Source organism: Schistocerca nitens, chromosome 2 (genome assembly GCF_023898315.1).
Source record: "Schistocerca nitens isolate TAMUIC-IGC-003100 chromosome 2, iqSchNite1.1, whole genome shotgun sequence".
Taxonomy (NCBI): domain Eukaryota; kingdom Metazoa; phylum Arthropoda; class Insecta; order Orthoptera; family Acrididae; genus Schistocerca; species Schistocerca nitens.
The window spans coordinates 497,605,703-497,622,345 of NC_064615.1; the positions used below are offsets into that span (position 1 = coordinate 497,605,703).

The following is a 16,643-nucleotide window of genomic DNA, read 5'->3' on the forward strand; positions in this document are numbered from 1 at the left end:
TAACTGATGATGGTCGAAGTAGAGAGGATATAAAATGTAGACTGGCAATGGCAAGGAAATCGTTTCTGAAGAAGAGAAATTTGTTAACATCGAGTATTGATTTAAGTGTCAGGAAGTCGTTTCTCAAAGTATTTGTATGGAAGTGAAACGTGGACGATAAATAGCTTAGACAAGAAGAGAATAGAAGCTTTCGAAATGTGGTGCTACAGAAGAATGCTGAAGATTAGATGGGTAGATCACATAACTAATGAGGAGGTATTGAATAGGATTGGGGAGAAGAGAAGTTTGTGGCACAATTTGACTAGAAGAAGGGATCGGTTGGTAGGACATGTTCTGAGGCATCAAGGGATCACCAATTTAGCATTGTAGGGCAGCATGGAGGGTAAAAATCGTAGAGGGAGACCAAGAGATGAATACACCAAGCAGATTCAGAAGGATGTAGGTTGCAGTGAAGCTTGCACAGAATAGAGTAGCATGGAGAGCTGCATCAAACTAGTCTCAGGACTGAAGACCACAACAACAACAACATTCTGGTGATTTCATGGATGCAGTCTCATAATGTCATTTTCACCATCTGATACTGAGCTAACTGAACTGAATTTGTGTTGATGTTCTGTCTTTCGTGAACACACCACCATTTGATGAGAAAATCACCTTCTATTCCAGTCTGTTAATATCTAATGTGAATTGAGATTGAAAGAAGTATACAGAAGTAATTGTATACAGAGTTACTCAAATCAGTGGAAGGCACAAGAACTACATTATTTCATCATTCATTAAAAATCTATGAACCAGAAAGCTCACTATTATATTTTCACGAAAGTGTAATCACCATACCACTGAAGAAAGCATGAATGTATGGATGTAGAAACTATAAGAAATCTCGTGTAAGTTAAATTATGACTCAAATAATGTGTGGAGAGAGAAGAAAACATCTGCCTCAACTAAATATATAAGAGTAGCAATTCAGTACTTGCCTGCTTAGTAATGGATCGAGACCTGCTACCAAAGAACATGTGTTCTGTGTTTTGAAAAATAATGAAAAGAACAGCTGTCCTCAAGATTCACAGGTGAAAAAAAAAGTAGATACCAATTTATATAGAAACAAAGGGTGAGTGTTTAAAGTTCTCTGGACAACCTTAATCTGGCAGATCGAAGCTGATATTCAACCTGATTTCATATTCATGATAATCCTTCTGTACCTGAAGTGACCAAAGAAAAGAAAGACCATGGTCACAGAACAAACAGAATCCTCAAATGCCTAGTACACTTATTCAAGAGACTGATTTACACACAGCTCTACACTGACACTGGAAAAAAATTACGATCTTTCAACGTGACAGCATACTGAATACCATGAGTGTGAATGCAATGAAAGTCTTCCTGCTGTGTCTAGTAGTTACACATTATTATTGAACTTATGAACCAAATATCAGCTATGCATGAAACCTTCAAAATTATCTTTAAGTGTTACTGATTTTACAGTGGTGATGAACTGTAGTCTGTATTCAAACATTACCATTCCAGTAAAACTTACTTGCAAAATACGTTCCTTCTCCTGCCTCTTCTTTTCCTCACGGCGGGCCTGCAGCTGCTTCTGCCCTTGCAGCATGTGTCGTCTTGAGGAAAGCCTCATCCACACGGTTCCTATTTTTCTGTGCTTTATTCTTTGCCTGCATCAACCAGAATATTTTAAATTAAATGTCACATATTTACATCCATATGTCAACTGAGTAGGTTGCTTCAACCTTTACAACTCCGGTTAACTCACATCTGTCATTTGAAACATCCATCAATGGTCAGAAAGTGGCAAAGAGAAATACAGGTATCCTTCCAGAGTTCTAAGATACAGAATTGCAAGAGCTTGGAATCCTTTCTTCTGCTACCTAACTGAAGCTTAGGACAAACTGGACAGAATATGCACCTCATTTTTCTCTATCTAATTTTCTATTGAAATTCTGACTCCATTGTTTTTATGATACATGACTGTCTGCAGCCTTTTAGTCCCTTACATGTGTAAATTATACTATACTGGCTGGAAGTATCTACAGCTGCAGCTGCAGTTTACTCGGTTGTATTCTGATTTTGTCAAAATTAATGTTGCTGAATTTTACTGTGCTAGCAACAGAGAAATAATAGCAACACCAAATTGAACAACTGGTTGTATCTTTCTGTGATATGTCTATGAAAAGAGAAAAAGAAATGTCTTAATGTATTAACTGGCAAAGATATACAAAACAGAAGATTATGTAAATAGGACAATTTCCCCCCTTCCTCCTCTATTAATCCTAGAATCTAGTTGTATGCACATAATCATATACACGAGACAGGAAGTGAATGAATACAAATGCCAAAACTGTTTTGTGTGTTAATAAGCAATGATAATACACACCTCTCTGCTGAGACGGAATCTCTTAACTTTCTCCATGCAGTAGATAACAAGCATCATAAGAGGTTTCATCTGTTCCATGGCTTCATCTATTTGTCTTCCCTTAACAATCATGTTGAAATTGAACAACAATACCTTCTTTGTTTCAGGCAATTTTGTAAGATTTGCATCGCTGCAGAGAAAATGTAAATGACTGCAGTTAAAGTTATTTGTAGAATTCAATTAAAATGCTAGAATACTAAAAACATGATATGCTCAATATACCCTTCTACCTGCCCCCCCCCCCCCCCCCCCGCCCCCCAAAATTCGACAATCTGGAATTTGGTGTTTAAGAGCGAACACAACAGCTATCACAGAGGCCATAAATATACACACTATTTACATTAGTGGAAATGTGCCTCCTTTGTAGTGGCCATTTGTATTATGAAACAGTAATCTGATGCTTTGCTCTGATGCATTTACAATTACTGACACTCATAATGCCACAACAAACAAATGGCAGCTGCAAATTTAGTGGTCTACTTCCATGGCAGCAGAGGAAATTCAGGCACAGAACTTTTAAATAAAGATGAGAGTTGGGCAATGTTACACCTGAGCACCACTAGAGAGAGAGAGAGAGAGAAATGGCAGCAGGGTGGAGGGGGCAGGGGAAGACCTCACCATATGTTAAATTTGTTGTATCCCGTAAATAATTCAGAATAAAGCCTATGACAGTATGAAATATTCTATTTCAAACGGCTATTTTGTCATCTCTGGTGATATTGACCTCTCCTTTTGTACTAGCCTTATAACAAAACATGCAAGGACAATTTTCAATGAAAATATTTTTTTATTTAATAATCTAAGCTGGCACTTTCATAACTCTGTTCTGTCACTTTTTAATCACAAAAAGCACAGGTGAATGCACATGTGGGTATTAAATATAATTAATCAAACTCACAAATTGGTAGTGCAGCACTCACTGAAACTTGTCATAGACTTGCAGTTTTAACTACTAAAAAAATACATACAAGGCACTGAGAATCACAGTGGCCTTAAGCACATCAACATAAGCTTTGAGATTGCAGCAGGTATGCAGGTTCCTGACATCTATTGATATTATGGTGAGTCAGGTATATCTGTGTTGTAGGTCCATGTTACCTACATGAACATTCACGAAAAGCTATCTCACTTCCATATGTGCTTGATGACTATGTGCTTTAGGCCATTACGGTTCTCAGCACCTCATAATAACTCTGAGGTTTGCTGATGACACTGCGATTCTATCAGTGACAGCAAATACTGGGAAAAGCACTTGAACGGAATGTACAGTATTTGAAAGAAGAATATAAGATGAACATCAACAAAAGCAAAACAAGGGAACTGGAGTGTAGTCAAATTAAACCAGGTGATGCTAAGGGAATTAGATTAGGAAATGAACTATGTAGCCAAGATAACCACAAATCCCACACCTACCACAGTAGTAAAAGTTTATATGCCAATTAGCTCTGCAGATGAAGAGGTTGTAGAAATACACTTATATCTACACCTACATAGATACACCGCAAGCCACCATACAGTGCGTGGCAGAGTGTACCATGTAACACTACTAGCCATTTCCTTTCCTGTTCCACTTGCAAATCGAGCGAGGGAAAAAGACCTTCTATATGTCTCCATATGAGCCCTAATTTCTTGTATCTTATCCTCATGGTCCTTACGCACAATGTATGTTGGTGGCGTTAAAACTGTTTGGCAGTCACCTTCAAATGCCAGTTCTCTAAATTTTTTTTCGTAGTGTTTTTTGAAAAGAATGTTGCCTACCCTCTGTGGATTCCCATTTCAGTTCCCCTGGCATCTCTGTAACACGTACGTGTTGTTTGAACCTGCCAGTAACAAATCTAGCAGCCCAACTCTGAATGGTTTTGTTGTCTTCTTTCAATCCAACCTAGTACAGATCTGAAACACTCAAGCAGTACTCAAGAATAGGTCGCACCAGCATCCCTATGTGCCGCCTCCTTTAAGGTGAACTACTCTTTCTTAAAATTTTCCCAATAAACTGAAGTCGACCATTCACCTACCCTATCACAGTTCTCACACGCTTGTTCCATTTCATATTGCTTTGCGATGTTAACACCCAGAAATTTAAACGTCTTGACTGTGTCAAGCAGGACACTAGTAATACTGTATCTGAACATAACAGGTTTGTTCTTCCTACTCATCCTCATTAACTTATATTTTTCTACATTTAGAGCTAGCTGCCATTCATCGCACCACGTAGAAATTTTGTCTAAGTCATTCAACTTCGACACCTTACTGTACACCACAGCATCATCAACAAACATCTGCAGATTGCTGCCCACTCTGTTCATAAAATAATTTATGTATACAGAGAACAACAGTGGTCCTATCATTTTCTTGGAGCACTTCTGACGACACATTTGTCTCTGATGAACACTCGCTGTTGAGGAAAACATACTGGGTTCTATAACTTAAGAAGTCTTCAAGCCACTCACATATCTGTGAACTTATTCCATATGCTCATACCTTCATTAACAGTCTGCAATGGGGCACCGTGTATAATGCCTTCCAGAAATACAGAAATGTAGCATTTGTCTGTTGCCCTTCATCCATAATTTCCAGTACATCACGTGAGAAAAGGGCAAGCTGAATTCCACACAAACAATGCTTTGTAAAACCATGCTGATTTGTGGACACAAACTTCTCACTCTCAAGAAAGTTTATTATATTCAAACTGAGAATATGTTCAAGAATTCTGCACTGAACCAAAGTTAGGGATATTGGTCTGTAATTTTGCGGGTCTGTTCTTCTACCCTTCTTATACACTGGAGTCATCTGCACTTTCTTCCAGTCATTTGGATCTTTGTGGTGGGTGAGAAAGTCATGATAAATGCATATGGGCCTAATGCCATAGGGTACTTTTTGTAAAACCGAATTGGGATTCCATTGAGGCCTGGTGATTTATTTGCTTTCAATTGTTTCTCTATACCAGGGATGCTTATTACTATGTCGTCCATATGGCAGTCTGTCCTATGGTCAAATGACAGTCTGTTTGTAGTACGATTCTCCTCTGTGAATGATTTTTTGAATGTGAAATTTAAAACTTCAGCTTTTGTTTTCCTATCTTCAACTGCCACACCAGACTGGTCAACGAGGGACTGGATGGTAGCCTTAAACACGCTTAGTGTTTTATATAGGACCAGACAAAAGATATTATTCATACAGTTAAGGGAGATGAAAATGTAATTGTGATGGGGGGCTGGAATTCAACAGTAGGAAAATGAAGAGAAGGAAAAACAGTAGATCAATATGGACTGGTGGGAAGGAATGTAAGAAGCTGTTTGGTAGAATTTTGCACAGAACATAATTTAACCATCACTAACACTTGGTTCAAGAATTATAAAAGAAGGTTAGATGTGTGGAGGAGACCTGGACACACCCGAAGGCTTCGGATTGCTTATATAATGGTAAGACAAAGATTTCAGAACCATATTTTAAATTGTAAGACATTTCTGGGGCCAGATGAGAACTATCAGTCCAATTTATTGGTTATGAATTGTAGATTAAAACTTCAAACCACAAAAAGGTGGGAAAATAAGGAGATGGAACCTGGATAAGTTGAAAGAACCAGAGATTGTTGAGGGTTTTCGGAGGGAGGATTAGGCAACGACTGACTATAAAAGGGAAAGGAATACAGCAGAAGATGAATGGTTAGCTTTAAGAAATGGAACAGTGAATGCAGCAGAGGATCAAATATGTAAAAAGACAAGGTCTAGTAGTAACCCTTGGATGACATAGGAGATAGTGAATGTAACTGATGAAAGGAGAAAATATAAAAATGCAGCAAATAAAACACATGAAAGAGGATATAAGTCTCACAAATGAGTGTGACAGGAAGTGCAATAGGACAAATGAAAGAATTTGGAAGCACATTTCATTACAGGAACAATAGATACCACCTACAGAAAAATTAAAGAGACCTTTGCACAAAAGAGAAGCAGCTATATAAATATCAAGAGGGCCGATGGAAAACCAGTCCTAAGCAAAGAAGGGAAAGCTAAAAGGAATATATAGAAGAGGGTCCATACAATAGAGGTGAACTTTAAGGCAATGTCATAAAGCGAAATGTGGACAATAAATGGTTCAGATAAGACAAGAAAAGAGTAGAAGCTTTCGAAATGTGGTGCTAAGAAAGAATGCTGAAGATCGGAATTATGGAGGAAAGAAATTTATGGCACAACTTGACTAAAAGAAGGGAGCACTTGATAGAACACATTCTGAGACATCAAGGGATTACCAGTTTAGTAGCGGAGGGAAGTGAGTGGGAGACCTAGTTATTTGGAGATGAAGAGACTCGCACAAGATAGACCAACATGTAGAGCTGCATCAAACTAGTCATAAAACTGGTTCCTTATATCATGATTATCTGTAACCTAGTCAACAAGTAATATTTCACATTTGTTGATGATACCACTACATTGAGGTCTGTATTATTGCAAATGTTTCATAGAAGTCCACACATATGAGGGTCACTCCAAAAGAAATGCACACTATTTTTGTAAAAATAAAGTTTTCATTCTGCATTTGTGAAAGTTTTACAGTGGGTAGATACATCCTTCCCACTTGTTTTCAAACTTAGTTCAACCTGTTCCCGTGAGTGGCGCGGTCACAGCATGTCATCAAGATGGCTGCTACACTGGACGTTTGTCAGAAGCAACGTGCTGTCATAGAATTCCTGTGCTGTGAAAACGAGACAGTGGGAAACATCCACAAGAGGTTGAAAAAGGTGTACGGAGATGCTGCTGTCAATCGCAGTACAGTTAGTCGGTGGGCAAGCAGGTTACGTGATGAAAGCAGGCACGGCAATATTGAGGATTGTCCTTGCGGCGGTGGCCTCATACTGCACACACTCCAGACAATGTGACTGCTGACAGACGCATCACAGTGAATGAATAGTCACGCTATGTTGGGATAGGGGAAGGAAGTGTTGGCAGAATACTGAAAGTGTTGGCATTAAAAAAGGTTTGTGCCAGGTGGGTTCCCAGGATGTTTACAGTGGCTCACAAAGCAACAAGAAAAACGGTATGCAGCGAACTTTTGGAACAATACGAGAATGGTGGAGATGAATTTCTTGGAAGAATTGTGACAGGTGATGAAACATGGCGCCATCATTTTTCATCAGAGACAAAGAGGCAATCAATGGAGTGGCATCATGCAAATTCACCCAAGAAAAAATGATTCAAAACCACACCTTCTGCTGGAAAAGTTATGGCTATGGTGTTTTTCGATTCCGAAGGACTCTTGCTTGTGGACATCATGCCAACTGAAACCACCATAAATTCTGATGCATATGTGACGACACTGAAGAAACTTCAAGCTCCACTGAGTCGTGTTCGACCACATCTGCAAAAGGATGTTTTGCTTGCACGACAATGCGCGGCCACATGTCAGTCAAAAAACCATGGAAGCGATCACAAAACTCGGATGGACAACACTGAAACATCCGCCTTACAGTCTTGACCTGGCTCCATATGACTATCATCTCTTTGGGAAACTGAAAGACTCTCTTCGTGGAACAAGGTTTGAAGATGATGACTCCCTTGTGCACACTGCCAAACAGTGGCTCCAACAGGTTGGTCCAGAATTTTACTGTGCGGGTATACAGGTGCTGGTTCCAAGATGGCGTAAGGCAGTTGAGAGGAATGGAAAAATGAAAATATTGTTCCTAAAGGATGTATCTACACACTGTAAAACTTTCAAACATGTGGAATAAAAGATGGATTTTTAAAAAAATAGTGAGCATTTCTTTTGGAGGAGCTCTAAAATAATGATGCACTAATTCTTCGCATATCAAACAAACAACAGAAAAAGACTACTTATGTGGTCCACAAATAAATGCTCGGGAAATTTCTCAGCCTGGCAAGTGAAAGAAAGCTTTTTTAAATCTTTAGTTAATTAATGCACTAACTTTTCAATGCAATCTCCTTTAGTACAGTGCACACTGTTCAGCGTTTTTACTCTCAGTAGCTTCCATTCTTAGACTGTGATTCTGGAAAGTCTGCAAAATATCCATTAACTTTTGCCACATCTTCATTTGAAGTTAATTTCAATAAATATGAGAGGAAGTGAAAACAAAGATTCCCAGTATGGTGGATATCATGGTTGTCCCAATAATGTTTACTTCAGTTTTCCCATGTTTAGGTGCAATATTCTGATGGAAGAGTAGTATTAGTTTAATGCTTAACATCTTGTCACAGCAAAGTCACTGGAGACGGAATGCAAGCTCGGATTAGGGAAGAACGGGAAAGGATGTCAGCTGTGCCCTTTCGAAGCAACCATTTCAGCATTTGCCTGAAGCAATTTAGGGAAATCATGAAAAACCTAAGTCACAATGGCCAGACGCCATCGTCCTCCCGAAAGAGGGTCCAGTGTGCCAACCACTGTGCCACCTCACTCAGTGATGCAAGTGGATTTCATTCCTTTTTAAGTCCTGGTATTTTCTCACATATTTATTCACATATTAGTATAAAAGACTTCCATGACATTTACCAGTTGCTCTGTTATCCTTTACTAGGTAATCAAAAAGAAAAATCCCTTATGCATCACAGAAAACACTGCTTATAGTTTTTGCAGCAGATGAGTCACCTTTCCAGTGGGGACCACCAGCTTTCACTCACTGCTTTAACTGCTCTCATTCTAGCATGGATTGTAGATCTGTATCATGTTCACAGTAACTGCACGTATCCCTTACTGTCAGGCAACAATTGCTGTGGGACAAGAACCACCAACCAATGATATTTCAAGAGATATAATGTCATAAACAATGAGATGTGTGAAAAACTGCCACATCATGCATGATATTTAAATTTATTACTTCTGAGCTATGAATTCTATTCACAACCAATTTCGTAGACAGTCTCCACATATGTCACCCAATGCACCAACAAAATTATATCATGGTACCACACACAGTTCAGGAGATATGACGTCATAAACACTGAGATGTGCGAAAAAAATACCACATCATGCATTCTTGCTACTAAGACACTCCTACAGCCGAGTCACTTTGAGGAAATCCCTGACACCATTTCTGACAGCTTCTAACTGTGAAACTCAAATGGCTGTATATAGAAACAATAGCAATCTACAGAGCTATGAAGAGGCATTGCCACAGACATTTATAAAAACACGTTGTAAATGCGAGACACAGCTGTGTTCTGTGTACAGAAACTGAATGTTCCTCATAGAAAATTACTAAAATGAATGCCTGGGCAATGCCGGGTGGGACAATTAGTTCATCACGTAAAATACACTAATCTGTTTCTTTTGATATGCTTATTTCATACACATTTAACTGTTACAGGCTAATACCATACTGTGCAATTTTTTGGTGTTTTCATCTGTGAATCCACTTTGTGGGACAGCTTTTATGCCTCCCACTTCAAGGCAAGTATGATATATTTTAAATCAGCCACTCATTTCGTAATGGTTGCAAATAAACAGACCCCGACAACAATTTTGGATGAATTTCTGTTAGTGTTAAAATATGTACACTGCAAAGAATATTAATGGTGTAGTATTCCATTTTATCCATATGAACAAAGCAAAAACAACAAAATTACTTCAAAATACCTTATTAACAAAACTGTTCCACAAATGAAGCTGACACTTCACTAACATTAAACATTTACTTACATTGAACATTATCAACACAACACATGAAGATATGCTGATATCAGTATCATCACTGTGTCACACTGAGAAATTTTCTCCTTGCTCTTACATAATTTACTATATATCAGAAATTATTCAGAAACCCTTGAATTTTCTGAACAAATATAAAGTAGTTTTGTAACATTTACAAGTTACTTATATCAACAGGGAAATTCTGAACACCGCTTTATCAAAAGCGGATCTAGAGGTAAAGAAAAAAAAAGAACTATATGGAAAACATCATTTATGTGAGAACAACAATAGTATTCTCAACAGTCAGCAAGAATGCATTAACAAATTTTTGTATGTTTGACCTTCTTATGCTGCATTTAAGAAAATCAAATGAATTCCAGTACTTACTCTGGCTGCTTTGGGCCCGAATATTGATCAGAAAAATGAATGTAATCAATCATATCTGCGTGAGTTTTAATGACGTTTACAACTTTTGAATCCAAAAGAGCAGAAGATGCTTCAGCTATTTCAGATAGCAAATTAAAACTGGCTGGCAAGCCGTATTTCTCCACTGAACGCCTCTCTGGACAGTATACACTCTAAAATGGACAAAAAATTAGAAATGAATATAATAGAGGGAAACATTCCACGTGGGAAAAATATATCTAAAAAAAAAGATGATGTGACTTACCAAACGATAGACACACAAACATACACACAAAATTCTAGCTTTCGCAACCAACGGTTGCTTCGTCAGGAAAGAGGGAAGGAGAGGGAAAGACTAAGGGATGTGGGTTTTAAGGGAGAGGGTAAGGAGTCATTCCAATCCCGGGAGCGGAAAGACTTACCTTAGGGGGAAAAAAGGACGGGTATACATTCGCACACACACACATATCCATCCACACATAGACAAAGAGTTTGGGCAGAGATGTCAGTTGAGGCGGAAGTGCAGAGGCAAAGATGTTGTTGAATGACAAGTGAGGTATGAGTGGCGGCAACTTGAAATTAGCAGAAATTGAGGCCTGGTGGGTAACGGGAAGAGAGGATATATTGAAGAGCAAGTTCCCATCTCCGGAGTTCGGATAGGTTGGTGTTAGTGGGAAGTATCCAGATAACCCGGACGGTGTAACACTATGCCAGGATGTGCTGGCCGTGCAGCAAGGCATGTTTAGCCACAGGGTGATCCTCATTACCAACAAACACTGTCTGCCTGTGTCCATTCATGCGAATGGACAGTTTGTTGCTGGTCATTCCCACATAGAATGCATCACAGTGTAGGCAGGTCAGTTGGTAAATCACGTGGGTGCTTTCACATGTGGCTCTGCCTTTGATCATGTACACCTTCTGGGTTACAGGACTGGAGTAGGTGGTGGTGGGAGGGTGCATGGGACAGGTTTTACACAACCTGCCTACACTGTGACGCATTCTATGTGGGAATGACCAGCAACAAACTGTCCATTCGCATGAATGGACACAGGCAGACCAGTGTTTGTTGGTAATGAGGATCACCCTGTGGCTAAACATGCCTTGCTGCACGGCCAGCTCATCCTGGCATAGTGTTACACCGTCCGGGTTATCTGGATACTTCCCACTAACACCAACCTATCCGAACTCCGGAGATGGGAACCTGCTCTTCAATATATCCTCTCTTCCCGTTACCCACCAGGCCTCAATCTCCGCTAATTTCAAGTTGCCGCCACTCATACCTCACCTGTCATTCAACAACATCTTTGCCTCTGCACTTCCGCCTCAACTGACATCTCTGCCCAAACTCTTTGTCTTTGAATATGTCTGCTTGTGCCTCTCCTTCCCTCTTTCCTGACGAAGCAACCATTGGTTGCGAAAGCTAGAATTTTGTGTGTATGTTTGTGTTTGTTTGTGTGTCTATCGACCTGCCAGCGGTTTCGTTTGGTAAGTCACATCATCTTTGTTTTTAGATATACAAAAAATTAGAAATATATTTAACCACAAACACCTTTCATTTTGATAATATTGTTCTTATCTCAAGATGAATATACAATTATAAACTAAACAATGGAAAATCTGAGATGGAATGACAACAACTTGAAAATGATAGACGCTACTCACCACATAGAGGTGTTGAGGGGCAAAAAACCGCGCGCGCGCACACACACACACACACACACACACACACACACACACACACTGTGTGGTATCGATAGCAATGAGCAGGGCACGAGACACCAATGACAGTGCACTCTAGCCCCTAGCATGAGCGGGAGAGCTCCACTCCAGATTCTGCCCATTTGGATAAAGACTAGATGGTCGGGACACTTTGCTTCTGCTTTGCACCTATGAACTAAGTTATGTATGCCTCTGTAAATATTCGTGCACCAGTAAACCACTTTTACTCACTCGCAGTACCGACATGTATTACGTTTTCCTGATCCTACCCATGCGCCACCTTCCAGGCGGGATACAAAACACTGCTGTTTCCAGATCTTAGCATCCAGGGACAACACTGGCCAAGTGTCTGTGAGGTGTGCATGTGCGCTTGTGTGTGTGTGTGTGTGTGTGTGTGTTTGTTTTGTTTTGTTTTGCCTGAATCTGATGAAAGAGTTTGTGGGATGGCTACCAGTATCTAGCACTATTTTTCAATGTGCCTCCCTGCCACTCAATGCCTCATCTATGTTGCGAGTAGCACCTATCCTTTTTATATAGTATTGCTGAGGGTTGTAAACACAAAAGGACACATCAACATTAATGGCTTCCAGTAAAGAATGAAAGTTAGGGTTTAATGTCCCATTTGGTGAGGTCTGTAGAAGTGGAGTAATATCCTTTCAGCAATGCTTAACACAATCTTATACAGCGAAAATTAAAAGTCCACTGTCTAGCTTCCAGAAGCTGATGACAATTGTTTGTTGAGTGTTTTCATGTAACAAACCCTTACAACCCAGTGGTGTCGAAGTAATTAATTTGATTTGTTTTCCAAATCACCTTTCAAAATATATTGCAATGAGAATATTTGCAAGATTAGTGCAAATGTATTTAACAGAATGTCACATTCATATATAAAAACAAAGCTGCTCATGGTACACAAATGAATACCCTCATATCAGTTTTCACCTCGAAATGAGTCTTACAACAGCAGGACACTGTGTACAGGAACAGATTCCAAAAATTTACCAAACAAAAACAACAATGTAGTTACTGGCTGGTACAGTACATTAGTATCACTATAAAATTGTTTCTCTACATGGGTTGTAAGGCGTATTTTAATCAATATGGCTGCATGATACTGAACAAAATTTCTGTATCTAATGCATATGAACGTGGCCCTTGATAGTGGTTAATCTCATTAAACTAGGCAATCCACCAAGTTTCTCTGCCAGACTATATTGGTTTGATCATTTGAAGCACTGATTGGGCTTCCATTATATAAAAGTGACAACAGGAGACAGTTAAAACAAATAAATTCTGAGGAAAAAAAAATTTCAAGTGAGACTAAATATTACGCAAAGAATCAATTTTTTAACTTTGATAAAAAGGGTTCGAAACTAATGACCAGTTGTCCATTCATTTTTATTGCTGAAGAATCTGATCCCAGTTTTATGGCCACTAATAATCAATGCATTCTCATTTTCAGAGGAAACACTTTTAGGGAGTTGTAAACTAAATCTGTTTTTACTTACCCCAGGTCAGAGAAGACAATGACGTGATTTGGTAAGAGTAGGTTTTCTGTTCACGGAGGTGAACAGGTTGGATGGCATCTTCAAACTGAAGTGCTTTTTTTTTCCCAAAAAGAACAGAATAATGAGTTGAGGCACATTGTAAGAAATAAAAAATACTTTCCAAAACAGTCCTCCTCACTGGTAATGTTCCCAGCCTTCTGTCTCCAATTATTGAGTTGAATGAAAGTATCAATTTTTTTTAATGCCTTCTAACACTACTTCCAAATTGCACCCTATGAACCAAGGGGCTATTGTCACATTTTCAAAGCTTGCTAACAGACTGTGGCTTGAGGTGAGGTTACCATCAAGACATTCAGCCACAGTTAAAGATTAAGGTGGCAATCAATATGATTAGAGATGAATGGGACAATGATCACTCCAAAATGTATTAAAAGTTTTCTTTTGAAAACTGTCGTCTGATGATGTATCAGTTGCAGAAAATGAACTGGACATTAGTTACACTGCCAATGAATCAGAAGAAAGAATGGGAATGGCACAAACAGTAGAACTAGAGATGTCAATTAATAGAAAATGTAAGGCTCTGAACTCAAATTCTGAAGAATTGAGGAATAAGGATTGGGTGGCTATTACAGAAAGCAATGACATGGACGTAATCAAAGTTTAGGAGTCTCATTCTGTGACAAAGCTAACTAAAATGCAATTTTTGAAGACAGTGACCACACAAATGGAGAGAAGTGCTGAAGTGAGAAAGAGTTTGAGTGTGTTTTACTATGTTCCAAAAACCTGCACGACCATATGGTGAAGAATAATCATCACTCACTTGTACTCCCACACTTAGATGATTGAAATGGTCCACTTAAAATGAAAAACTTCCCAAGTCATTTCAGAAACTGGACTGGGTGCGGTATCATCAATATCTTCTGTTCAAGAAGATATTTAGGGTGTGAAAATCGAATTTATAAGGATAATCTACAGTATATGTTGAAAACATTTTAGTGAGTTGTATCACTAAAACACGGCATTTCCATTTTTTATCTCCTATATTCAAATCAGTGACAGAAAGATACTTTTAGAACAGAAGGCTACACAAAATGATTCTGAGGAACCTTTTTTTTTTTATTTATTGGACTTTAGCTTACACCACAATACTATAGAAAATAAACTATATAAAATATACTGCTATTGATAGAAAACTGATGTTACAATATTTGATTATTTGCATGTGCACACATATTGTAGACAGAACATACATAGTTACAGACAGACCAATACCCTGTAAACAGTGTACAATCAAATGATATAGACCAAATTTGAGCTTTTCAGCATCAATCATATATTGGTATTAGATGTGGATACCTGTGGCAGTGGTGAATCTGTACGTCACATTATGAAGTCTATGATTCTGTATTGCTAACAAAGGCATCATACAGGTTGGCAATGGATGACAAAGCTTCACAAGTTATTGTTCAATGACTGTAATACTTCCATGCAGTCTGGGGCAACATCAGAAAAAGTGATCTGTGTCCTCTTCTTCTCCAAAAGAGCAGAAATGTGTTTCTATCTTGTGCAGCCTGTGAAGATGTTTACAGAAACATCTGTTGGTTCAATCTGAGTCTGAATATTAGAGCGCCAAGGTGTTTAAGCAATGAATATGTATGAGATTTTGTGGAATAGGGGAGCGATGGGTGAACTGCATACTTCTGATCTTTGTATCTTGTTGTTTCCTCCCACTCCTGTTGCCATCATACTGGTAACACTGACCTGGGATTGCAGTGCAGGTGGTAATAACTGTCAGAGCAGCTTCTTTGGCTAAATGGTTAAAAGCTCAATGTCAGTGACCCACACTGTGATTTTACCCAAATGAAATTAACAGAATAGCTTTCTTCACACACTGATTCAATCACTTCAACAATCCTGTATAAAATGAGGTTTTAAGTCAAACAGCTGCTGAAATTTTTGAGTGAGTTGTCAAGTAGGAAATCCAGAGATGCTGTCATCTGCTAGGAGGAGTTAAATGCTTCTAGTACTGCAACTAATTCCACAGTTATGGTTCGTGCCTCTGCTGGTTATCTGATTAGCCCAGACTTCTGCAAACATGGTTTTAAAATCAGCAACAAAGTTTTATTGTTAATGTGAGCCTCATGGTCACAGGTACATCTTAGACAATTTCAATGTGAGTGGGATGCTAAAACTACATAGGATATCTGCTCTAATGATATTTCTTGCAATCGACCGAGTATCTACATACCCATGGACTTAAGGAGGAAGAATTCTAATTATCCAGGAATGTCGCGGTTAAGCACTGTAGGGTTAGGTCTGAGGAAATCTTTTCCATATTGCTGGATTCATGTTGATTCCTTTTAAGGAAAAAAAAAATTGGATGCAGAGATGCTACTGGAGTAGACAGACCGGAGGTTCATGTGCTTCAACTTAGGCTGCATTGGTAGGGGTGGCACGTGTTGTTCCCACACAAGCTCTCACTGCTTTACACTTGCATTTATTAATTCTACTGAGGTAATTGTCAGTTGCAGATACATAACTATCACTCCCATCAACCATAATTTGATGTACTGTTGTCAGCACCGTGCTGACATTTAAGCCCCACCCAAGTCATGTCATAACTCTAATTCTGTTGACAGCCACCTCCATTTCTTAGACATGTATTTTGTGTGTACCTTTGAGGTTAACTTATGTCTGATGAAGAGTCCCAGATAACTGACTAACATCTTTGAAGGGTAGTGGTAGTGGCTTAGTGCTATTACCACTGACAGATTTACTCTATGCCTTGAAAACAATATTGCATTTGATTTAGCTGTGGACACATACAGTCAGTCTCTTGTGAACCACTATTGGAGCATGAGGAGTGTGGTAGTCAGTTGTGACTTGCAGTCTTACTTGTACTTTCCACCTAAGTACATATATCGTCTGTTTGTTGCAAA

At 38.9% G+C, this 16,643-nt stretch overlaps 1 protein-coding gene across 1 annotated transcript in view; it reads right to left on the reverse strand.

The window, feature by feature from the left end:
• The window catches only part of LOC126236463 (PAT complex subunit CCDC47), a 73,737-nt gene that overhangs the window by 4,315 nt on the left and 52,779 nt on the right, over nucleotides 1-16,643 (reverse strand). The window contains 4 exon segments of the mRNA XM_049945782.1: nucleotides 1,538-1,585; nucleotides 1,587-1,673; nucleotides 2,393-2,561; nucleotides 10,460-10,650. Coding sequence (XP_049801739.1) covers nucleotides 1,538-1,585; nucleotides 1,587-1,673; nucleotides 2,393-2,561; nucleotides 10,460-10,650 — 495 coding nt within the window.